This window comes from Aethalodelphis obliquidens, unplaced genomic scaffold, assembly GCF_003676395.1.
Source record: "Aethalodelphis obliquidens isolate GAN/ISIS:26980383/991018 unplaced genomic scaffold, ASM367639v1 scaffold2, whole genome shotgun sequence".
In the NCBI taxonomy this organism is placed as follows: Eukaryota; Metazoa; Chordata; class Mammalia; order Artiodactyla; family Delphinidae; genus Aethalodelphis; species Aethalodelphis obliquidens.
This window is the reverse complement of record NW_020837946.1, coordinates 88,813,783-88,838,246: the sequence shown is the minus strand read 5'-3', so window position 1 is coordinate 88,838,246 and position 24,464 is coordinate 88,813,783. Positions and strand designations below refer to the sequence as shown.

At 37.1% G+C, this 24,464-nt stretch overlaps 1 protein-coding gene across 1 annotated transcript in view; it reads right to left on the bottom strand.

The window, feature by feature from the left end:
- LRP1B (LDL receptor related protein 1B) overlaps positions 1 to 24,464 on the bottom strand; it is a 1,467,083-nt gene that overhangs the window by 146,379 nt on the left and 1,296,240 nt on the right. Inside the window, exons 66-69 of the mRNA XM_027078335.1 lie at positions 24,063 to 24,169; positions 18,632 to 18,761; positions 16,857 to 16,963; positions 16,386 to 16,518 (exon numbers count right to left, since the gene is read on the bottom strand). Of these exons, the coding sequence (XP_026934136.1) occupies positions 16,386 to 16,518; positions 16,857 to 16,963; positions 18,632 to 18,761; positions 24,063 to 24,169 (477 nt within the window). The remainder of the gene's footprint in view (positions 1 to 16,385; positions 16,519 to 16,856; positions 16,964 to 18,631; positions 18,762 to 24,062; positions 24,170 to 24,464) is intronic.

Here is a 24,464-nt window from a genome sequence, read left to right as displayed (position 1 = left end):
ATAAATCACAGCAAGATCCTTTTTGACCCACCTGCTACAGAAATGGAAATAAAAACAAAAATAAACAAATGGGACCTAATGAAACTTAAAAGTTTTGCGCAGCAAGGGAAACCATAAAGAAGATCAAAAGACAACTCTCAGAATGGGAGAAAATATTTGCAAATGAAGCAACTGACAAAGGATTAATCTCCAAAATTTACAAGCAGCTCATGCAGCTCAATAACAAAAAAACAAACAACCCAATCCAAAAATGGGCAGAAGACCTAAATAGACATTTCTCCAAAGAAGATATGCAGACTGCCAACAAACACATGAAAGAATGCTCAACATCATTAATCATTAGAGAAATGCACATCAAAACTACAATGAGATATCATCTCACACCAGTAGGAATGGCCATCATCAAAAAGTCTAGAAACAATAAATGCTGGAGAGGGTGTGGAGAAAAGGGAACACTCTTGCATTGCTGGTGGGAATGTGAATTGGTACGGCCACTATGGAGAACAGTATGGAGGTTCCTTAAAAAACTAAAAATAGAACGACCATATGACCCAGCAATCCCACTACTGGGCATATACCCTGAGAAAACCATAATTCAAAAAGAGTCATCTACCAAAATGTTCACTGCAGCTCTATTTACAATAGCCAGGAGATGGAAACAACCTAAGTATCCATCATCGGATGAATGGATAAAGAAGATGTGGCATAGATATACAATGGAATATTACTCAGCCATAAAAAGAAACGAAATTGAGTTATTTGTAGTGAGGTGGATGGACCTAGAGTCGGTCATAAAGAGTGAAATAAGTCAGAAAGGGAAAGACAAATACCGTATGATAACACATATATATGGAATCTAAGAAAAAAAATGTCATGAAGAACCTAGGGGTAAGACAGGAATAAAGACACAGACCTACTAGAGAATGGACTTGAGGATATGGGGAGGGGGAAGGGTAACCTGTGACAAAGTGAGAGAGTGGTATGGACATATATACACTACCAAACATAAAATAGATAGCTAGTGGGAAGCAGCCGCATAGCACAGGGATATCAGCTCGGTGCTTTGTGACCACCTAGATGGGTGGGATAGAGAGGGTGGGAGGGAGGGAGATGTAAGAGGGAAGAGATATATGAACATATGTATATGTATAACTGATTCACTTTGTTATATAGCAGAAACTAACAAACCATTGTAAAGCAATTATTCTGCAATAAAGATGTAAAAAAAGAAAATCTAGAAACAATAAATGCTGGAGAGGGTGTGGAGAAAAGGGAACCCTCTTGCACTCTTGGTGGGAATGTAAATTGATACAGCTACTATGGAGAACAGTGTGGAGGTTCCTTAAAAAACTACAAATAGAACTACCATATGACCCAGCAATCCCACTACTGGGCATATACCCTGAGAAAACCATAATTCAAAAAGAGTCCTGTACCAAAATGTTCATTGCAGCTCTATTTACAATAGCCAGGACATGGAAGCAACCTAAGTGTCCATCAACAGAAGAATGGATAAAGAAGATGTGGCACATATATACAATGGAATATTACTCAGCCATAAAAAGAAATGAAATTGAGTTATTTGTAGTGAGGTGGATGGACCTAGAGTCTGTCATAAAGAGTGAAATAAGTCAGAAGGGAAAGACAAATACCGTATGATAACACATATATATGGAATCTGAGGGAAAAAAAAAAAAAAGAAAAAAAAGGTCATGAAGAACCTAGGGGTAAGACAGGAATAAAGACACAGACCTGTTAGAGCATGGACTTGAGGATATGGGGAGGGGGAAGGGTAAGCTGTGACAAAATGAGAGAGTGGCATGGACATATATACACTACCAAACGTAAAACAGATAGCTAGTGGGAAGCAGCCGCATAGCACAGGGAGATCAGCTCAGTGGTTTGTGATTACCTAGAGGGGTGGGATAGGGAGGGTGGGAGGGAGGGAGACACAAGAGGGAAGAGATATGGGAACATACATATATGTATAACTGATTCACTTTGTTATAAAGCAGAAACTAACACACCATTGTAAAGCAATTATACTCCAATAAAGATGTTAAAAAAAAAAAAGAATACAGGGAAGATATACAGATTGCCAACAAACACATGAAAGGATGCTCAACATCACTAAATTTAGAAAAATGAAAATCAAAATTATAATGAGGTATCACCTCACACCAGTCAGAATGACCATCATCAAAAAATCTACAAACAATAAATGCTGGAGAGGGTGTGGAGAAAAGGGAACCCTCTTGCACTCTTGGTGGGAATGTAAATTGATACAGCCACTATGGAGAACGGTATGGAGGTTCCTTAAAAAACTAAAAATAGAACTACCATACGATCCAGCAATCCCACTACTGGGCATATACCCTGAGAAAACCATAATTCAAAAAGAGTCATGTACCACAATGTTCACTGCAGCACTATTTACAATAGCCAGGACATGGAAACAACCTAAGTGTCCATCGTCAGATGAATGGATAAAGAAGATGTGGCACATATATACAATGGAATATTACTCAGTCATAAAAAGAAATGAAATTGAGTTATTTGTAGTGAGGTGGATAGACCTAGAGTCTGTCATACAGAGCGAAGTAAGTCAGAAAGAGAAAAATAAATACCATATGCTAACACATATATATGGAATCAAAAAAAAAAAAAACCAAAAAGTTTCTGAAGAACCTAAGTGCAGGACAAGAATAAAGACACAGACGTAGAGGATGGACTTGAGGACACGGGGAGGGGGAAGGGTAAGCTGGGACGAAGTGAGAGAGTGGCATGGACATATATACACTACCAAATGTAAAACAGACAGCTAGTGGGAAGCAGCCCCATAGCATAGGGCAATCAGCTCAGTGCTGTGACCACCTAGAGGGGTGGGATAGGAGGCGTGGGAGGGACACACAAGAGGGAAGGGATATGGGGATATATGTATACATATAGCTGATTCACTTTGTTATACAGCAGAAACTAAGACAACATTTTAAAGCAATTATACTCCAATAAAGATGTTAAAAAAAAAAGAATACAGGGACGTTCTAACTTAAAATTAAATACATCCACCACAGGCAAAGGACCCAAAGTACGAATAAACTTTAGTTGTATGTCTAGATATGTAGCAATATATAGCAGAAACAGCAATGGTTAGGGAGATAGGAACTTGCTTTGTCTTGCTTTGGAAAAGTGTATTAATTTCTATGGGGCTCAACATCTTCATATGCTACAAAAGAGGTATGGTTAAGATTTATAAGTTCATATTTGTAAGGAGTACATGGGGAAACCACATAAAGAAACTTGATGGGAATTTAAAATTAAGATTAATAAGACTGCTCTCAGAGAATTATATTAATTTAATTATATTAATTTAAATTTCATATATAAGTAGTATCATTTCTATATTGGTGAGATTTGATGATTGAAGGTATTAACATATTAAAAATGGATATGTTTATTAAAACAGGGAGCTGGGGAATGATAGGGCTCATCCTTGCAAGCCTAGAAAATTCCAAGAAAGAAGCATTGTTCATTTTATGTATGTACTTTAGAGAGAATAATGAGTCTAGGCTTGTGAGAGTCAATAAGCTCTTCTTGTTCTGAGTTTTGACTTGCACACTAATCTCTAGTAATTCACTTCTAGTAGCAAAGATTTAACTTAGGAAATCACAGAATCAGATTTGGGTTGTAGAATGACAACACTAGCTACAGTGAGGAAAACTTAGAAATGAAGATAGGGAGTAGTAAAGCCAAGATGGGGGGAAAAAGACCAATTTGAAGAGGGCTTGCAGCAGTCCAGAAAACAACTGATGGAAACCTGATTTAGAGTAGCTACATTTGAGAGCTCTTCAGGAGGTAGAATCCTCAGGATCTGATGGCTAACTAGATGAGGGTGGTAAAGGAGAGTGAGTAGTGAAACACAGTACTACTCAATTTTTGGTTTGTTGGGGTCATTCAGTGAATGTTGGTGTCATTCAATAAATAAAAGATCACATTAGAAGGATCAGGTTTAGTGGAAATAATGACAATTCATTTAGGTTACTGGTAAGACAATCATGTGGTGATACTTAGCAGGCTAGTGGATAAATGTGTCTGAAATATGGGATAGGTTTCTGAGGTGTAAATGTAGAGTCGGGAATGATCAGAATACAGTTATTATTTGAAATTTAGAAGAGAACACAGAGAAAATCAGCATTTAAAGTTTGAATAGATAAAGAGGAATCTAGCAGAGACTGAGAAGAAGTAGCCAGAGTGGTTGGAGAAATACCTGGAAACTTTTCTAACAAGAAGTTAATAGTTAGCACATTTAAATGATGCTAAGAGAGTAGCTTTAGAGAAAGTGGTGGTGGGTTTAGTGAAATGTTTGTAGTTCATTATTATAGATGAAGAATTTGTAGTCCAGAAGTTTACCCTTAAAGGGGAGGAAGAAAAGAGGAAGTTAAGGAATTCAGTAGACAAGGTAATGCTGAGGATACAAAAGACAGAAAAGGTACTTCAGATAATGAGTTCCTTGAGAATCAAGAAAGTGTGAAGGATTTGAGATCTAAAGCAAAATAAAAGGATTATCCTTAGGCTGGAAGACAAGTCTTCCATTTCAAGAGAAAGGAAGGAGGAAATGCTAGGCACAGCTATATGTAGCTTAGTTAATTTTGTGTCTAGATGTTGAAAAAAGCTCATGATTTTTACTATTGCTGTGAGGTGGAATGTGAGAAAATAAATCAACTTTTTAAAAACCAGATATGGTTAATGGTAGAGAGAGATGATTAAAAACATATAGGTAGATTGCTTAGAATCTTGAGTGGTAGTTGAAGCTGAGGCCAGGAATTTATAGTGATACCATTCAGAACGGGTCTAAGTTTTCCTGCAAAAATGCTTAACAGAACTGGTGCAGCTTAAATTGACACCTCTGAGCACTAACAAACTAAGACACAGAAAAAGGCAGGTCCTTGGTGAGTGCAGCAAGGTGAATGTCACCATGTGAGACTTCTGAAAGTACAATATCTGGCATTGGGACGCCCTTTTCTTTCAAACATCTGCAATGTTCAACTCTAAAAATGCCCTGATTTTTAAAATAATCTCAATTATCAAAATCAATGCAAGAAAATATATTACCATTTAGGAACTCTGAAAACAAAAAGATATAACATGAACAGCCTTTAGTATTAAAGATATGAATATTGGTTTGAGGTGAGCTTTAGCTTAATTCAATATCAAAATCCATAGAATATGAAATAGAGTTGTATTCTTTCAGAATAAAGATTCTAATGACTAAATCTCATCACATGTTCCATTCTAAAATGGACTAAATTCAAACAGAATTTGTGAACTCTTGACATCCTCTGATTATTTAAAAATAACTCTATTTGTAGCACATCAGTCTTGTTAAAAGGAAAAAAAATGAGTTCCCAAAGGTATTGCATTACATAACATTACCATTTTCCCCATAAGAGTGTGGGACATGGGACTTGCCTGGCAGCCCAGTGGTTAAGACTCCAGGCTTCCACTGCAGGGGACACAGGTTCGATCCCTGATGGAGGAACCAAGATCCTGCATGCCACAAAGTGTGGCCAAAAATAAATAAATAAATAAAACAAAAAAAGTGTTGGATATGCCACTATTTTTATTAAGAAGAAGAGAAATATAAATGAAATCATAATTGTAGCAGAAAGGCAAAGGTTTTATGATAACCTACGAAAGGTTTCCTATTGTACTAGGAAGAATTTGCATTGCAAAAAATGCATTGGGGGGGTGGGGGGTTTCCAAGACATCTTAACTTAACAAGTTTATTTTGAAATGGCATGAAGCACACATAAACAATTAAAAACAGGTATAATATAAAGAGATTAGCTGGATTAAAATCCCAGTTCCCTAGTCATGTTCTTGATCAGCTCAATGGGAGGTTATTAGAAAAATAGATAAGTATATATTAACAACAACCTATGTCTAAATATAACTTAGCTCTTGGCAGTTTCATAGAAATTTGGACAAGTGAAACATCACAGAAAATAATCATCTAGAGTTCTCATCTTTATTTGGGTTGAGATAAGCTTAAATATATAATATTTTATAATTTCTATAATAATATACACATTTGAGCTGATAATTACTAAAAAGAATAACTATCTTTTCCAACAAAATTGCTATAAAGAGTAAAGTTTGAAAGCTCAGGCCAAAACAAACACCAAGTTTCCTTAAGGCAACACGGTTTACCTTTAAAAATGTGACTGCTGGGCTTCCCTCATAGCACAGTGGTTAAGAATCCGCCTGCCAATGCAGGGGACATGGGTTCGAGCCCTGGTCTGGGAAGATGCCACATTCCATGGAGCAACTAAGCCCGTGTGCCACAATTACTGAGCCCGTGCGCCACGACTCGTGAAGCCCTTGCGCCTAGCACCTGTGCTCCGCAATAAGAGAAGCCACCACAATGAGAAGCCCGCACACTGCAACGAAGAGTAGCCCCCGCTTGCCGCAACTAGAGAAAGCCCTCATGCAGCAACGAAGACCCAATGCAACAAAAAATAAATAAATAAATTTATTAAAAAAAAAAGTGAATGCTGCTTTTAATTCCATAGTATTTGGGATTTCAGTCCTTTTAAAGTAAACCAGTAAAATTGATTCACATTGAAAATGTTCCATGTTTATCCTACAGCTCTCTTATCTTCCAGCCCCCAGCACTTAGCCCCTGTTAGCTCACGTGTCCAGATTTGAGATGAATGGAAGTAACATTTAATAGAAGAGATGTTTATTCTGGCATTTTATCTCCTCAGTGCCTTGAAGTGCTTTTTCCCAATACCTAAACAACTTCCTGGAAGCAAATCAAATACTAGAAATCTGAACTTGGTCATGCCTTATGGTACATTCATACAGGATCAAACACTTTAACCAACAAGGTATTCCATTGGAATTTAATTACCTAGCAGCAAAGGAACCCAAGAAATGTTAGAAGCAGAAATAGGGAGGGTAGGGGAGCTTTGACATATTTCTAAATGGTTGAATTAAAAGCTCTCAACTCTCTTTTTATTCAGTAAGCTTAAACATTTAATAGTCATTTTAAATCTGAAAGTTATCTCAGATTTCAAATACTATAATGTTCAGTTTTTTACTTTAATGTTTGATTTTTTAACCTGGAATCCTTTGTTCAAACACATTTTTTTATGAAATCCAATATTAAAAAAGTAGCTAAATCCTAAAAGGATTGCCCACCACCACCCACCCTCCCAGGCACACACTGACTTTCCAGGTGTTTCTACAGCTGTTGGAGACATTTCACTGTGGCTGAACTTGATAGTATGAAAACACGAGCATAGAAATGTCCATGGAGATAAGACAAGAAACTGGACTGCTTGATTCTCATCTCAGGAAATTCTCTGTGCTGTTACATAGTTCAAATCCCATCACCCCTTCCTTTTTTAATATTAGAAAACTCCTCAAAAGCATTGGAAAACTCCTCAACATGCATAATATTAAAACCAAGTTCTACAGCATGACTCCTCAATTACTTGTGGCTCCTAAACAGATCGTTTCCCTCACCTCTGTGACTTTGAACATAATTATCCCACTGCCTGAAATGTACTTCCACATTTTGCTTGCATACCTAATTTTTCACATCAAGAAACTCATATTCCAACAGGGAAGCTTAGTCAAATAATACAGAAGTGATTATATTAGAAGGAAGAACATGACAACAGGAATGCAATCAAATGGTTCCTAGGGAAACTAAAAAAAGACTGCAGTTTGGTTGAAGACACAGTAGTAACTGAGATGGACTTAAAAGAATAGATAGACTTCCGGGAAGATGGCAGAAGAGTAAGACGCGGAGATCACCTTCCTCTCCACAGATACACCAGAAATACATCTACGCGTGGAACAACTCCTACAGAACACCTACTGAACGCTGGCAGAAGACCTCAGACCTCCCAAAAGGCAAGGAACCCCCACGTACCTGGTTAGGGCAAAAGAAAAAACTAAACAGAGACAGAAGGATAGGGACGGGTCCTGCACCAGCGGGAGAGAGCTGTGAAGGAGGAAAAGTGTCCACACACTAGGAAGCCCCTTCGCGGGTGGAGACTTCGGGAGGCGGAGTGGGGGAGCTTGGGAGCCGCGGAGGAGAGCACAGCAACAGGGGTGCGGAGGGCAAAGCGGACAGATTCCAGCGCAGAGGATCGGGCCGACCGGCACTCACCAGCCGAGAGGCTTGTCTGCTTGCCCGCCGGGGCGGGCGGGACTGGGAGCTGAGGCTCCGGCTTTTGTCGGAGCGCAGGGAGAGGACTGAGGTTGGCGGCGTGAACACAGCCTGCAGGGCGTTGGTGCGCCGCGGCTGGCCGGGAGAGAGTCTGGGGTGGGGTCTGGACCTGCCGAAGAGGCAAGAGACTTTTACGTCCCTCTTTGTTTCCTGGTGCACGAGGAGAGGGGATTAAGAACGCTGCTTGAGAGAGCTCCAGGGACGGGCGCGAGCCGCGGCTAAGAGTGCAGAGCCCAGAGACGGACATGGGACGCTAAGGCCGCTGCTGCCGCCGCCAGGAGGCCTGTGTGCGAACACAGGTCACTAGCCACACGCCCTTCTGGGGAGCCTGTACAGCCCGCCACTGCCAGGGTCCCGGGATCCAGGGACGGCTCCCCGGGAGAGCGCACGGCGCGCCTCAGGCTGCAGCGTCACGCCGGCCTCTGCCGCTGCAGGCCCGCCCCGCACTCCGTGACCCTCCCTACCCCCAGGCCTGGGTGAGCCAGAGCCTCCGAATCAGCGGCTCCTTTAACCTCGTCCTGTCTGAGCAAAGAACAGATGCCCTCCAGCGACCTACACGCACAGGCGGGGCCAAATCCAAAGCTGAGCCCCTGGGAACTGTCAGAACAAAGAAGAGAAAGGGAAATCTCTCCCAGCAGCCTCAGAAGCAGCGGATTAAAGCTCCACAATCAACTTGATATACCCTGCATCTGTGGAATACCTGAATAGACAACGAATCATCCCAAATTAAGGAGCCCTGTGGATGAAAGGCTCTTGGTGCTGCAGCCAGGACTCAGTGCTGTGCCTCTGAGGTGGGAGAGCCAAATTCAGGACACTGGTCCACAAGAGGCCTCCCAGCTGCACATAATATCAAACAGCAAAAATCTCCGAGAGATCTCCATCTCAACGCCAGCACCCAGCTTCACACAACGACCAGCAAGCTACAGTGCTGGACATCCTATGCCAAACAACTAGCAAGACAGGAACACAACCCCACCCATTAGCAGAGAGGCTGCCCAAAATCATAGTAAGTCTACAGACACCCCAAAACACACCACCAGGTCTGGTGGACCTGCCCACCAGAAAGACAAGATCCAGCCTCATACACCAGAACACAGGCACTAGTACCCTCCACCAGGAAGCCTACACAACCCACTGAACCAACCTTAGCCACTGGGGACAGACACAAAAAACAACAGGAACTACGAACCTTCAGCCTGCAAAAAAGGAGACCCCAAACACAATAAGATAAGCAAAATGAAAACACAGAAAAACACACAGCAGATGAAGGAGCAAGATAAAAACCCACCAGACCTAACAAATGAAGAGGAAATAGGCAGTCTACCTGAAAAAGAGTTCAGAATAATGATAGTAAGGTTGATCCGAAATCTTGGAGATAGAATGGACAATAGAATGGACAAATTGCAAGAATCAGTTAACAAGGACCTAGAAGAACTAAAGATGAAGCAAGCAACGATGAACAACACAATAAATGAAATTAAAAGTACTCTAGATGGGATCAATAGCAGAATAACTGAGGCAGAAGAACGGATAAGTGACCTGGAAGATAAAATAGTGGAAATAACTACTGCAGAGCAGAATAAAGAAAAAAGAATGAAAAGAACTGAGGACAGTCTCAGAGACCTCTGGGACAACATTAAACGCACCAACATTCGAATTATAGGGGTTCCAGAAGAAGAAGAGAAAAAGAAAGGGACTGAGAAAATATTTGAAGAGATTATAGTTGAAAACTTCCCTAATATGGGAAAAGAAATCATTAATCAAGTCCAGGAAGCACAGAGAGTCCCATACAGGATAAATCCAAGGAGAAATACGCCAAACCACATATTAATCAAATTGTCAAAAATTAAATACAAAGAAAACATATTAAAAGCAGCAAGGGAAAAAAACAAATAACACACAAGGGAATCCCCATAAGGTTAACAGCTGATCTTTCAGCAGAAACTCTGCAAGCCAGAAGGGAGTGGCAGGATATATTGAAAGTGTTGAAGGAGAAAAACCTGCAGCCAAGACTACTCTACCCAGCAAGGATCTCATTCAGATTTGATGGAGAAATTAAAACCTTTACAGACAAGCAAAAGCTGAGAGAGTTCAGCACCACCAAACCAGCTCTACAACAACTGCTAAAGGAACTTCTCTAGGCAAGAAACACAAGAGAAGGAAAAGACCTACAATAACGAACCCAAAACAATTAAGAAAATGGGAATAGGAACACACATATCGATAATTACCTTAAATGTAAATGGACTAAATGCTCCCACCAAAAGACACAGATTGGCTGAATGGATACAAAAACAAGACCCATATATTTGCTGTCTACAAGAGACCCACTTCAGACCTAGAGACACATACAGACTGAAAGTAAGGGGATGGAAAAAGGTATTTCATGCAAATGGAAACCAAAAGAAAGCTGGAGTAGCAATTCTCATATCAGACAAAATAGACTTTAAAACAAAGACTATTAGAAGAGACAAAGAAGGACACTACATAATGATCAAGGGATCGATCCAAGAGGAAGATATAACAATTGTAAATATTTATGCACCCAACATAGGTGCACCTCAATACATAAGGCAAATACTGACAACCATAAAAGGGGAAATCGACAGTAACACATTCATAGTAGGGGACTTTAACACCCCACTTTCACCAATGGACAGATCATCCAAAATGAAAATAAATAAGGAAACACAAGATTTAAATGATACATTAAACAAGATGGACTTAATTGATATTTATAGGACATTCCATCCAAAAACAACAGAATACACATTTTTCTCAAGTGCTCATGGAACATTCTCCAGGATAGATCATATCTTGGGTCACAAATCAAGCCTTGGTAAATTTAAGAAAATTGAAATTGTATCAAGTATCTTTTCTGACCACAACGCCATGAGACTAGATATCAATTACAGGAAAAGATCTGTAAAAAATACAAACACATGGAGGCTAAACAATACACTACTTAATAATGAAGTGATCACTGAAGAAATCAAAGAGGAAATCAAAAAATACCTAGAAACAAATGACAATGGAGACACAACGACCCAAAACCTGTGAGATGCAGCAAAAGCAGTTCTAAGGGGGAAGTTTATAGCAATACAAGCCCACCTTAAGAAGCAGGAAACATCTCGAATAAACAACCTAACCTTGCACCTCAAGCAATTAGAGAAAGAAGAACAAAAAAACCCCAAAGCTAGCAGAAGGAAAGAAATCATAAAAATCAGATCAGAAATAAATGAAAAAGAAATGAAGGAAACAATAGCAAAGATCAATAAAACTAAAAGCTGGTTCTTTGAGAAGATAAACAAAATAGATAAACCACTAGCCAGACTCATCAAGAAAAAAAGGGAGAAGACTCAAATCAATAGAATTAGAAATGAAAAAGGAGAGGTAACAACTGACACTGCAGAAATAAAAGAGATCATGAGAGATTACTACAAGCAACTCTATGCCAATAAAATGGACAATCTGGAAGAAATGGACAAATTCTTAGAAATGCACAACCTGCCAAGACTGAATCAGGAAGAAATAGAAAATATGAACAGACCAATCACAAGCACTGAAATTGAAACTGTGATTAAAAATCTTCCAACAAAGAAAAGCCCAGGACCAGATGGCTTCACAGGCGAATTCTATCAAACATTTAGAGAAGAGCTAACACCTATCCTTCTCAAACTCTTCCAAAATATAGCAGAGAGAGGAACACTCCCAAACTCCTTCTACGAGGCCACCATCACCTTGATACCAAAACCAGACAAGGATGTCACAAAGAAAGAAAACTACAGGCCAATATCACTGATGAACATAGATGCAAAAATCCTCAACAAAATACTAGCAAACAGAATCCAACAGCACATTAAAAGGATCATACACCATGATCAAGTGGGGTTTATTCCAGGAATGCAAGGATTCTTCAATATACGCAAATCTATCAATGTGATAAACCATATTAACAAATTGAAGGAGAAAAACCATATGATCATCTCAATAGATGCAGAGAAAGCTTTTGACAAAATTCAACACCCATTTATGATAAAAACCCTGCAGAAAGTAGGCATAGAGGGAACTTTCCTCAACATAATAAAGGCCATATATGACAAGCCCACAGCAAACATCATCCTCAATGGCGAAAAACTGAAAGCATTTCCACTAAGATCAGGAACAAGACAAGGCTGCCCACTCTCACCACTCTTATTCAACATAGTTTTGGAAGTTTTAGCCACAGCAATCAGAGAAGAAAAGGAAATAAAAGGAATCCAAATTGGAAAAGAAGAAGTAAAGCTGTCACTGTTTGCAGATGACATGATCCTATACATAGAGAACCCTAAAGATGCTACCAGAAAACTACTAGAGCTCATCAATGAATTTGGTAAAGTGGCAGGATACAAAATTAATGCACAGAAATCTCTGGCATTCCTATATACTAATGATGAAAAATCTGAAAGTGAAATCAAGAAAACACTCCCATTTACCATTGCAACAAAAAGAATAAAATATCTAGGAATAAACCTACCTAAGGAGACAAAAGATCTGTATGCAGAAAATTATAAGACACTGATGAAGGAAATTAAAGATGATACAAATAGATGGAGAGATATACCATGTTCTTGGATTGGAAGAATCAACATTGTGAAAATGACTCTACTACCGAAAGCAATCTATAGATTCAATGCAATCCCTATCAAACTACCACTGGCATTTTTCACAGAACTAGAACAAAAAATTTTGCAATTTGTATGGAAACACAAAAGACCCCGAATAGCCAAAGCAATCTTGAGAACGAAAGAAGGAACTGGAGGAATCAGGCTCCCAGACTTCAGACTATACTACAAAGCTACAGTTATCAAAACGGTATGGTACTGGCACAAAAACAGAAAGATAGATCAATGGAACAGGATAGAAAGCCCAGAGATAAACCCACGCACATATGGTCACCTTATCTTTGACAAAGGAGGCAGAAATGTACCGTGGAGAAAGGACAGCCTATTCAATAAGTGGTGCTGGGAAAACTGGACAGCTACATGTAAAAGTATGAAGTTAGATCACTCCCTAACACCATACACAAAAATAAGCTCAAAATGATTAAAGACCTAAATGTAAGGCCAGAAACTATCAAACTCTTAGAGGAAAACATAGGCAGAACACTCTATGACATAAATCACAGCAAGATTCTTTCTGACCCACCTCCTAGAGTAATGGAAATAAAAACAAGAGTAAACAAATGGGACCTAATGAAACTTAAAAGCTTTTGCGCAGCAAAGGAAACCATAAAGAAGACCAAAAGACAACCCTCAGAATGGGAGAAAATATTTGCAAATGAAGCAACTGACAAAGGATTGATCTCCAAAATTTATAAGCAGCTCATGCAGCTTAATAACAAAAAAACAAACAACCCAATCCAAAAATGGGCAGAAGACCTAAATAGACATTTCTCCAAAGAAGATATACAGAGTGCCAACAAACACATGAGAGAATGCTCAACATCACTAATCATGAGAGAAATGCAAATCAAAACTACAATGAGATATCATCTCACACCAGTCAGAATGGCTATCATCAAAAAATCTAGAAACAATAAATGCTGGAGAGGGTGTGGAGAAAAGGGAACCCTCTTACACTGTTGGTGGGAATGTAAATTGATACAGCCACTGTGGAGAACAGTATGGAGGTTCCTTAAAAAGCTAAAAATAGAACTACCATATGACCCAGCAATCCCACTACTGGGCATATACCCTGAGAAAACCATAATTCAAAAAGAGTCATGTACCAAAATGTTCATTGCAGCTCTATTTACAATAGCCAGGAGATGGAAACAACCTAAGTGTCCATCATCGGATGAATGGATAAAGAAGATGTGGCACATATATACAATGGAATATTACTCAGCCATAAAAAGAGACGAAATTGAGCTATTTGTAATGAGGTGGATAGACCTAGAGTCTGTCATACAGAGTGAAGTAAGTCAGAAAGAGAGAGACAAATACCGTATGCTAACACATATATATGGAATTAAAAAAAAAAATGTCATGAAAAACCTAGGGGTGAAACAGGAATAAAGACACAGACTTACTAGAGAATGGACTTGAGGCTATGGGGAGGGGGAAGTGTAAACGGTGACAAAGCGATAAAGAGGCATGGACATATATACACTACCAAATGTAAGGTAGATAGCTAGTGGGAAGCAGCCGCATAGCACAGGGAGATCAGCTCGGTGCTTTGTGACCGCCTGGAGGGGTGGGATAGGGAGGGTGGAAGGGAGGGAGACGCAAGCGGGAAGAGATATGGGAACATATGTATATATATAACTGATTCATTTTGTTGTGAAGCTGAAACTAACATACCATTGTAAAGCAATTATACTCCAATAAAGATGTTAAAAAAAAAAAAAAAGAATAGATATACTTTTTACTGGCAAAGGTATTGAGATGGCAAAGTAGTAGAATAATCAAGAAAGATGTTGAAAAGCATGGAGGATATTGCTTGAATATTATCTTCCAGTTTGGCTAGAATTTAGGGTACATAAAGAGGATTAGTAGAGTTATAAGACTGGAAAGGTGAAATGGGATCATTCTCTTATAACCCTGACTGCCAGGTTGTGATATTTGTATCTAACCAAGAAGAGCTTTAAGTAAAGATTGACAAAACCAGAGTTACATTTAAATAAGAGGAACATGGCAGCAGTGAATAGGATGTACTGGTGACCAGTTGGGTCACTAATAGCCCAGATAGGAAGCCACAAGGAAAAGAACAAGACTGGTGACAGTGACTTAAGCTGAGGGGATAAGAGCTTATTAATTAGAAAATGGTAAATGATGAGTAGCTTAATTGTGGTCCCAAAGTCTTTGACTATAAGATTGTATATGAGTTGTTGGTACCAGAATGTCCACAAAGTTTGCTTTCTTTAGAGTAACCAATTACAGAAAGAGAGTGTGAGAACTTAAGCGAAAGTAGAAACGGCTATTATGGAAGTTTAATCTTTTACAGTTTTTTATAAGGTACTGCAGATTCCAAATGAGAAATAGGATTTCTTCTGCTGATATAACAATACTTTATCAGGTTTGGAATAGAAATATAGGACATCATAAAGTTTTGATCTAATATTAAAGAAAGTAGAAGGTATTTTTCCTTGAGCAACTAGATATTGACAGAAGTAAATACTTTAGGCCCATTTAAACTGTGTAAACCCTGAATGTTCAAATGCCTTGCAACATATGTCAATATCTAATATCATCTCTGTTGATGATGTTCCAAATATTCTAAAATGTAAAGTTGATTGAGAGACTTTTATAAGTAGGTAAAAATAACTTTTGTATTTAAACAATATATCTAAATATATATATATATTATAATATATATCGATAAGATATATATTTCATAATATCTTATGAAAATAATAAGAATGCTGCAATTTGTGATCATTTTAAGATTCACCCTATAATTTCTTTGCTTTCCACTCATTAACTCTAAAGTAGCCATAATTGCTATTTTTAATGTGGTGACTTAAACTAAAAAGTTATCTGTCAGGATTTTCACATAGCTGGAAAAAAACGATGCTACAAAACAGAAAGTTTCTTTCAGACTGACAAATAATGTAGGTCATTTTCTCAACTATATGGCAAGAAAGAAATTTGGGGCACAACCTATAACCTATATATGATCTAGCATATCAGTAGGTGTGGTACAGTATACCATATGCTGTTTCTAGTCATTCAGAAACCAGGCAAGCAATATGGAAGAGAAACGTGCCCAGAAAATACTTTGGTAGGAATGGCTATAGTGGCTATGTTCCCTGGATTCTTCTCATATCCCCATCCCTGACCCAACATCTAGTCCAAAGACATGCTCATGATAGGCACCCAAAAAACACTTGCATTTTGGTTGTCTTTGTTATATGAAGACAAATTTATACTCTTGTCTGAAAATGAGCCAGATTTTGCTTATTTAGAATAGGCTATTATGTAATGAAACTAGAAAAGGAGAATCATTTAATGATCTTATCCTCTGCCTCTAGCACACTATGTAAATATTCTGCGTAGCATCTTAACTGTCATTCTTGCCATTCTCTTACTTGCAGGAGCACATGCGCACACACACGCACACACACACACACACACACACGCACACATACAAAGTACCTTACCTCTGTCACAGTTGTCTTCATCACTGCCATCCACACAGTCATGAATTCCATCACAAAGCCATCTAATTGGAATACAGTGGGCTTTATTTCTGCATCGAAACTGATCTTCCTTACACTCAGTCACACAGTCCATCTGTTCAAATACAAAAGGCCACTGCAGTTTTCATTAATGATAATGCTATCATCACAAGCAAGATAAACATGCAGCTGACAATACTGGAGATTGATTATACTGTGGGCTTTCTTTTATTTTTATTTAATGAATATCACCTCTGCAAATGACAATAGGGTTTAGTCTATGGACAGCATGAAGATTCAGGTATTTGCTGAAATTACTGTATTCAATGTTCTTGTCTTGACATTTTAGACAGTGCTAAGAATCAAGATTCTGTCTCTTTGTTTTTTACTATATTTGCTTTCTCAAACCTAATTCATGTAATTCAGAGATTTTAACCAAAAAATAGATTTTACCTCATCTGAACCATCAGCACAATCATATTCTCCGTTACATTTCAAAGATGCTGAAATACATCCTCCACTGGCACATATATATTCACTTGATGAGCAAGTAGGAGAAGCTGAATATAAAGTTGAAATTTAGATTTAGTGAACAGAATGAATGGTTGATAGATAAAAGCATATATAAGCATATAAAAATTATACATAGTAATGAAAACAGTTTAGATTATTTGAGCTATATTCAACATCTGATATTAAATATTGACTTAAGATGTGCTTTACAATATTATTGCATTGTATTAAATATACCTCATGATGTAATAGCCTGTTCAATAAGTATTCAACTCACTAGACTAAAGAAAGAAAGGGAAAGAAAAAAACGCTCTATAACCTCCATCTTTCTGATTTGTGAAGAGTTAAATGTATTTTTTTTACAATTTTCAGTTAATTTATTTAAAAGACAAAAGCCTCAAATTATTTTTAAAACTGTAATAGGATTTAGTGACCTTTGGGAATGTTAATTCATAATGTGCATTGTATAAAGCTAAAAGTAGAAATCTTGGCATGGTCTCATAGACCCCATGATATCTATTTGGCTGTTTTGATATAAATGTCATATTTATATAAGTTTTAAGAAGTTTTTTTTTTTGGTTTGGGGTTTTAAATATGAATATATGTATGATTAACAGAGTCTGTAGAATTCGAAGTATTTCTTTATGATATGGAAAATTTTTTTTAAAAGTGGATAAATAAGTTACTACCAATACCCAATTTAATTAATTGACATAATAATGATGAGGCCTTTCTTCGTCTATGTGCTTGAGTTTGCTAAGTTTGTATTCAAACCTCTGGGGTTCTTGGCCTTATATTAGACTACTAGGTAGCCAAATGTACTTACATAATGACTTTGTGGTCTAAATTACTTAGTCCAGGAATGCTAAAAAGCTTTTCCCTTGGGATTTAATTTCTTTTAATTGGCAGTGTTTGCCTAGGGATCTGTATTAATAAGGAGTCTGGGAATATGTCTGGATTCATTAAGAAAAAAGATGTGATCAATTAGCAACATGGACCATGGGCATGGTACTGGGACAATGGCAATGTGTGTGCCAGGTATCTGCAATTCTGACCTAGTCTCTCAAAGTAACCATGAAAGTGCTTATAACCATAGACATAGATTACAAACTGATTTTTTTCCCTAGTATTTTTTTCCTGTAGAATATTGTTATTAAAATTCCTAAGTATAAAAGTTAATTTAATGAGTATATTTAAAGTCATGTTTAAGGAATAGAAATGTATAAATTGGGTTTTTCTTCCTATACTCTGGTTTTGCTTCTTAATTTTATTTTTATTTTGGACCATGATACAAATAGAAATAATAGACATCCTTTTTCTCAGTTGGTATCACATTGAAACTATTATATTCTGTTTTATAACCTTAATTTCCAGAATTGAAACCTGACTTTTATTATACTTACAGTTTCAACATATTTCATGTTGCTGTCTTGGAAAAACAACTCCAAATAGTGTAGAAAAATATAGAGACCAGAAAACCAAATTTTGGGGAGTAATGCTTGGATCTTGAAATAATAACAATCTTACCCGCCAAAACACTTTCAAAACGTATGAAGGGCACACCAATTAATTTATCTACAGATATTTCAGATTATTTCTTAAAAACAGTAAATATGTGCATTATTTGCCACTGTTTTATGCATATCATTGCTTAAAGTTAAATTCTAACCAAGTTAAAATACTAGTTAAATGAAATATGGCCTCAAGAATTTTACCTGGCTCACAGTTTTTCTCATCTTCTCCATATTTACAGTCTTCATGGCCATCGCATTTCCATTTTGCTGATATACACTGACCATTGGAACACTGGAACTGATCTTTGGAACAACTTGTTTCACAATTTCTCTGTCAAAAACAACACATACATAATTAAAATTAATTTTTTAGACAAATGTCTTCAAATCCAAAAAAGACACATACAAGAAACTCAGATGGTCACATTTAAACTTGTGACTATATAACATTATAATCCTTTTCCACTTTCATTTGTCTCTTAGTCATAATAAAATAGAAATGTGAAAAGAACATAAATCCCATGGCTTTATCAACTAATTAAATTGCTCCGAGTGGCTCATTCTCCAATAGACAGTTATAGGGTAATGTAATTTTAATAAGTGTAAGTGACGATGAAGATTGTAGGGAAATAAAAGGGCTAAAAAATATTTCTAAGCAAGTACAGCTGGTTCCTTGGGAGTGGGGTGGAAGGATGAATGTGAAACAACTAAGAATCCTAAGGCAATTCTGTCTTGCCTTGGCAAAACTTCCCCTAATGTTCTTTCTTTCCTCTTATTCCCATTTTTGTTCCCTCTGTACCTGTTCTTTTACAGTTTGGCTGCTGGTCATATTCTTTTTCCACTCTCCTGACATTTCTTCCTGTAGAACTGTGAAATGAACTATCACAATTGGTATTTTCTGCTAGCTCGCATACAGATTTTATTTGGAAGTCAAATAAGATAGTAGTGATACCTTTGGGGGCCTTTCAGTTCTTTATGTGAGATCAATGAAAGGGATCCACTAGAAATTTACTTTCCTTGAGTCTGATCGCTCTGGTTGAAATGGGAGGCTGCAGTGAAATATCTTGCTGGGATGATGTTTTCCTGCCGTTTAGCAATTTCTACTGTTGCCAAAATCTATTTGTCTGCTCCTTTCACAAAAGGTGCAGCAGTCTCACAGCTTGTGAAACTCCCAGTGAATGAAGTATATCAAACTATTACTCCCTGCTTCTTCCCAGTTTCATCCCATGTAAGAAAGAAGAGTTTATTTTCTAAATTCCTATAGTTTTCTCTTTGCTGATGGCAGTTTAGACTGCCTGCTATATAACTGATTTTCTTCTTTCCTTCTTTTCTTCTTCCCTTCTTCTCCCAAGTATTGAAAATTTACCATTTACTAGAGTTTCTTAAGTAATAATGCAAAGAAAACTAAGATTATTCCCCGTATTTGATAAATTCTAACAGAAGACCAGCACCTAAACCAACAATTGCAATAAAATATACTGTCAAGATAAATGAATATGCTTTAAACATATGAATTCTTAAAGGTTTCACAAAAGGCTTCACAGAAGAAGTTTAAACAGAAATGGAACTAAGAAAAGAATTTTCATGTGTAAGGAGAATTAGAAATGTGCTGTATCTGAGGGGTAAGTTATGTAATGGTGCATGACATTGGAGAAATAGCCCATGCACTGGTCATGAGAAAGTAATTTCATATATTTTGTTCATCACCTTCCTCTTCCATGCCCAGTACTATGTCTGGGACACATTCAATAAGTAAGCATTCAATAAAAACTGCTGAATAAATGGTTGAATGAATGAAGTAGCAAATGTAGAAAATCAGGAATATAAATTAACATTTTATGTAATTCAGGTCCACTAGGATAGGGATCATGTCTGTCTATGAATCAAGTGTCTAATATATGTGTTGATTATAACTGCTCAGTATATATTTATAGAATTAATTAATGTTTATCTCAGCAATAAGGCTAATTCAAGTAAAAGAGTTCAGTAACCAGTAACACTGGTCTATTGGTATTGACAATAACACAGAAGGTAATACTTCTAGACACTTTTTCTATCATCAGAAGATTTTGATTTATAATAGATTACAGTATAGTGGATGCAGTGTGTCTGTGTTTATATTTGTGGGGTATTTAATTATCTTAGACATTTAAAAACATACAGAAAAATAGAGAGAATAGAATAATAAGACCCATGTGCTCATTATGCATATTTAACAATTATCCACACTTGGCTATTCATGTTTCATAATCCTCTCCTCCAATTTATTTATATTCTGAACTTTAACATAACAATGATAGCTTCAGAAAATTAACAGTATCATGGAATTAACAAAAATTTCTTAAAGTTATTCCCAATCCACATTAAAAAGTTTCTTATTTTCTTAACTATATAAAAATACGGTTTGGTAAAAGAAGGATGTAAATATGTCTATACACTGAGTTTGATTTGAGTTTCTTTTAATGTGTAACTATTTTCCATTCCCCTACTTTTTTTAAATGCCATTTACTACTTGAAGGAACCAGGTCATTTGCTCTATAGAATGTCCCACATTCTGATTTTGGCTGAGTGAATCCTAAGAATGCTGATACCTTAGCAACCTCCAAAGTAACAACTGAGCTTTTATTTGTTTAAGTATTATTATGAACTCATGTATTTTTGTACATTTATTGTATTTCAATATATTACAGTCATTTGTTTTTTCTTTCTGATGCTCAAATTGTCCTTTTTGTCAGTGGAAAGCCCTGCAATTTTGCTCCTATGTACTCTGGACACTAACCCAATAGCCTTGTTTTCTGGCTTGACAAGATGTTAGTGGCTCATTTTGTCAATTGCCTTTCTCAGACCTAGAATTAAACATTTCTTAAAGGGGTTTTGATTCTGTTAATTGGAAAATGTATTTAGAGGTCATGATGTGAATGTTAGAGATAGTCTTTAAGGCTGTGATGTCATTGGTTTTAGGATTTTTCAGTGGCAGAGCTAAGAATATATATTTTAAAAAGGAGAAAAATAAATCAAGATCTCAAACTGATACTTTTGAATTTAATTACAGGACTTTTATTAACTTTCATTGTTTCTAGATTTGTATCTCCTTTATTTTACTTAAAAATTTTGAGTGTTAATAATATTTTAAAAATTTAACATTTGAACTATCCTACTCTTAAGATATTGATATATGAAATTCAAATTAGCAAAACCAATGTTATTATTTAACAACATATCTACGAATACAGTTTAAGATTCTTTTACATTTCTTTTTGTCCTTACAGTATGTTATACTGGATGCAGAGGCCATATATTATATTTTAAAGGCACTTTAAATAGTTCTTCTCTGTGTTTGCCACTAACTTGATACACAATTACATTGATCCAAGTTTTTGGTTTCTTTTTTTTTGTTTTGGCTGGAAATTAACAAACGAATTCAGTTAACGTTCATACAAAATTAATCCTCACAAGTTTCTTTTGTTCCTAATATGAGAATATCCTGTATGTAATTATGCTTTCTAGCCATTTGTTCAGCTCACCTTTTTATTTGTTTGTTTGCTTTTCTTGTCAATGAAACCTATCAAGCTAGATTTTAGAAAGGAAATAGAAATCAGCTGCCCATAGTGTTAGCCACTTCCTTACATATAGACTATACTAAATGTTTGTAAATGTAGAGAAAGACCACCTTTCAGAGAGTTAATTTAATTCCCTAGGGACATTATCATAAAAATGTCCAGATAATGGAGATATATTCAGCCATCAGAGAACTATGCTCATGTACTTATGGCATGACAGAAACGGCATAGATAAGGATGTCTGCTTTCATGCGAATAAGATTTTGAAAAAGAAGTGTTTGATTTTGTCTACGTATGTTGGACATCTAGTGAACAACATGCAAGATGAAATCACAAGCCTTAAGCAATATATCCCCACCCTTGATGTTTCACAATTACACGGTGCTGATGGAACACGTCTTTTTTTTTTTTTTTTTTTTTTTTTGTGGTACACGGGCCCCTCACTGCTGTGGCCTCTCCCGTTGCGGAGCACAGGTTCCGGAAGCGCAGGCCCAGCAGCCATGGCCCACGGGCCCAGGCGCTCCGCGGCACTTGGGATCGTCCCAGACCGGGCACGAACCCGTGTCCCCTGCATCGGCAGGTGGACTCCCAACCACTGCGCCACCAGGAAAGCCCCATGGAACACATTTTTTTAAAGAAAACAAAAACAAAACATTTTAATGATATGGACGAATTTATGTGAAATATATTTTCCTCACTGGGAAACATTTAATACAATTTTTGAGTAAACAGATACTAAGGAAATATGTAGCTGAGCAATGTAAGACTTGAACTTCCCTGTGCATTTTTAAAAATTTCATTTTGACTTGTTTTGTGAATAGCCCCATGAATAGAAATAGTATTTTTCATCTTCTCCTAAGTGACCTTTGCAGCCTAAAGGTTTAAGTTTTCTGGACTTCAGGTGAGAAATTAAGTGCATTGGTTTCCAAAATCTAGACTCTTTTATGTGATTAGGGGAACTTTTCCAAGATAGAGAATGGAGAAGAACTGTCCAAACTTGATAAGAATACCTGAAGGCTGGGAAAGATCTAGTTAGTGTGGGCTCTATCATTAATAGAGACCTGCAGTGTCTCCCAAAGAGGCGGGTAATCAGTGGATACTTAAGGAAGCTGAACCTGAAACACAGAAACCTCTAGAGCAGCAGGAGGATTCCTTCTTGCCAAGCCTACAGTCAGTGGGAGGCCCTTCGTGAGGGTAGGTACATATTCGAGTCAATATCGTCTAGGGAGGTCTAGGGAGTCACTGTGTACCAGGAGGAGCCATGGTGGCCACTGAGCTCCAGAGACCTCATTTTTCCTTCATCTCTGACTGGACTTGATTACACAAGTGCTATGTTCCTGATAGTAACACGAGAAATCATTAACAGAGAAAACCACTATTTTCTCATAGTAATCACAATGATTATTACTGTGTGTCATGTATTATTTTTAAAGCATCATGGAGTGATTAATATCTGTAACACGAATACACAGATGCATAAGTAATGAATTGCATGAAGTTTTATAAATGTTAGCACAATCTAAGATTACAGAATTATCCAGAGAAATTCTAAACTTTTTCCCTTAACTGTGTGTATGTAGAGCTTATTATAAATGGATTGTGATTCATCATCTAAGCTAAGCTAAACCTGCGGTTTCATAAAAATTGATGACCCATATCTAAGTCTATAAGACTATATGTACTGAAGAAAGAGACTGGGGAGAAGAAACTGTTTAAAATGCATAAAAATATTAGTCCTGACTATAAATACTGCAGCAAATTTATGAACAAATTCACAGATGGCAAGGGCATCAGCTATAGGGAATAGGGTTTCCAAACATCTTATTCCCAACCCAACCATTCACCACTTGAGGTAAAAGAGACTATAAAATTAACTGTCAATAGTAGCACAAGAGCTTTTCCCTGTGCTGGATGTGTGTAGCACGGCGCTTAGATATAACACTTATCTCAGTGTGTCAGGAGCAAAATGCATTCAGAGCTGTCCTTGTCACACTCCTTGAAATGAATAATAACTACAAATGCAAGTTTAAGGAACTGCTTTATTTTTTGTTTGATTTTGCAAAGATGCCTACCTCATCAGAGCCATCTGCACAATCAAAATCTCCATCACACCAAAACCTTGAAGAAACACAGTCCCCATTGGCACAGAGAAAATCTTTCATTGTACAGGTTTGTGGCTCTGGGGACAGAAAAATAGCACAGGGTTATTCTCTTATATGCAACTTCATTCTAAAATTTATATGACATACAACATGAGGTAGCATTAAGAAAATAAAGGTTAGCCAAGCAGAACCAATAAATTGTTTAGAAAAAATGTTTCATGAAGGATCTATGGTACATAATATAATGATTTTTCCAATTTATTTTTAAAGTCATGAATAGAAAGTGGCATTATAGAAACAAATTGAAAAAAAGACAAAAGACAAATAGTCTACTGTTTAATAAAAATGCAGCAGGAAAGTAAATTAAAAGGC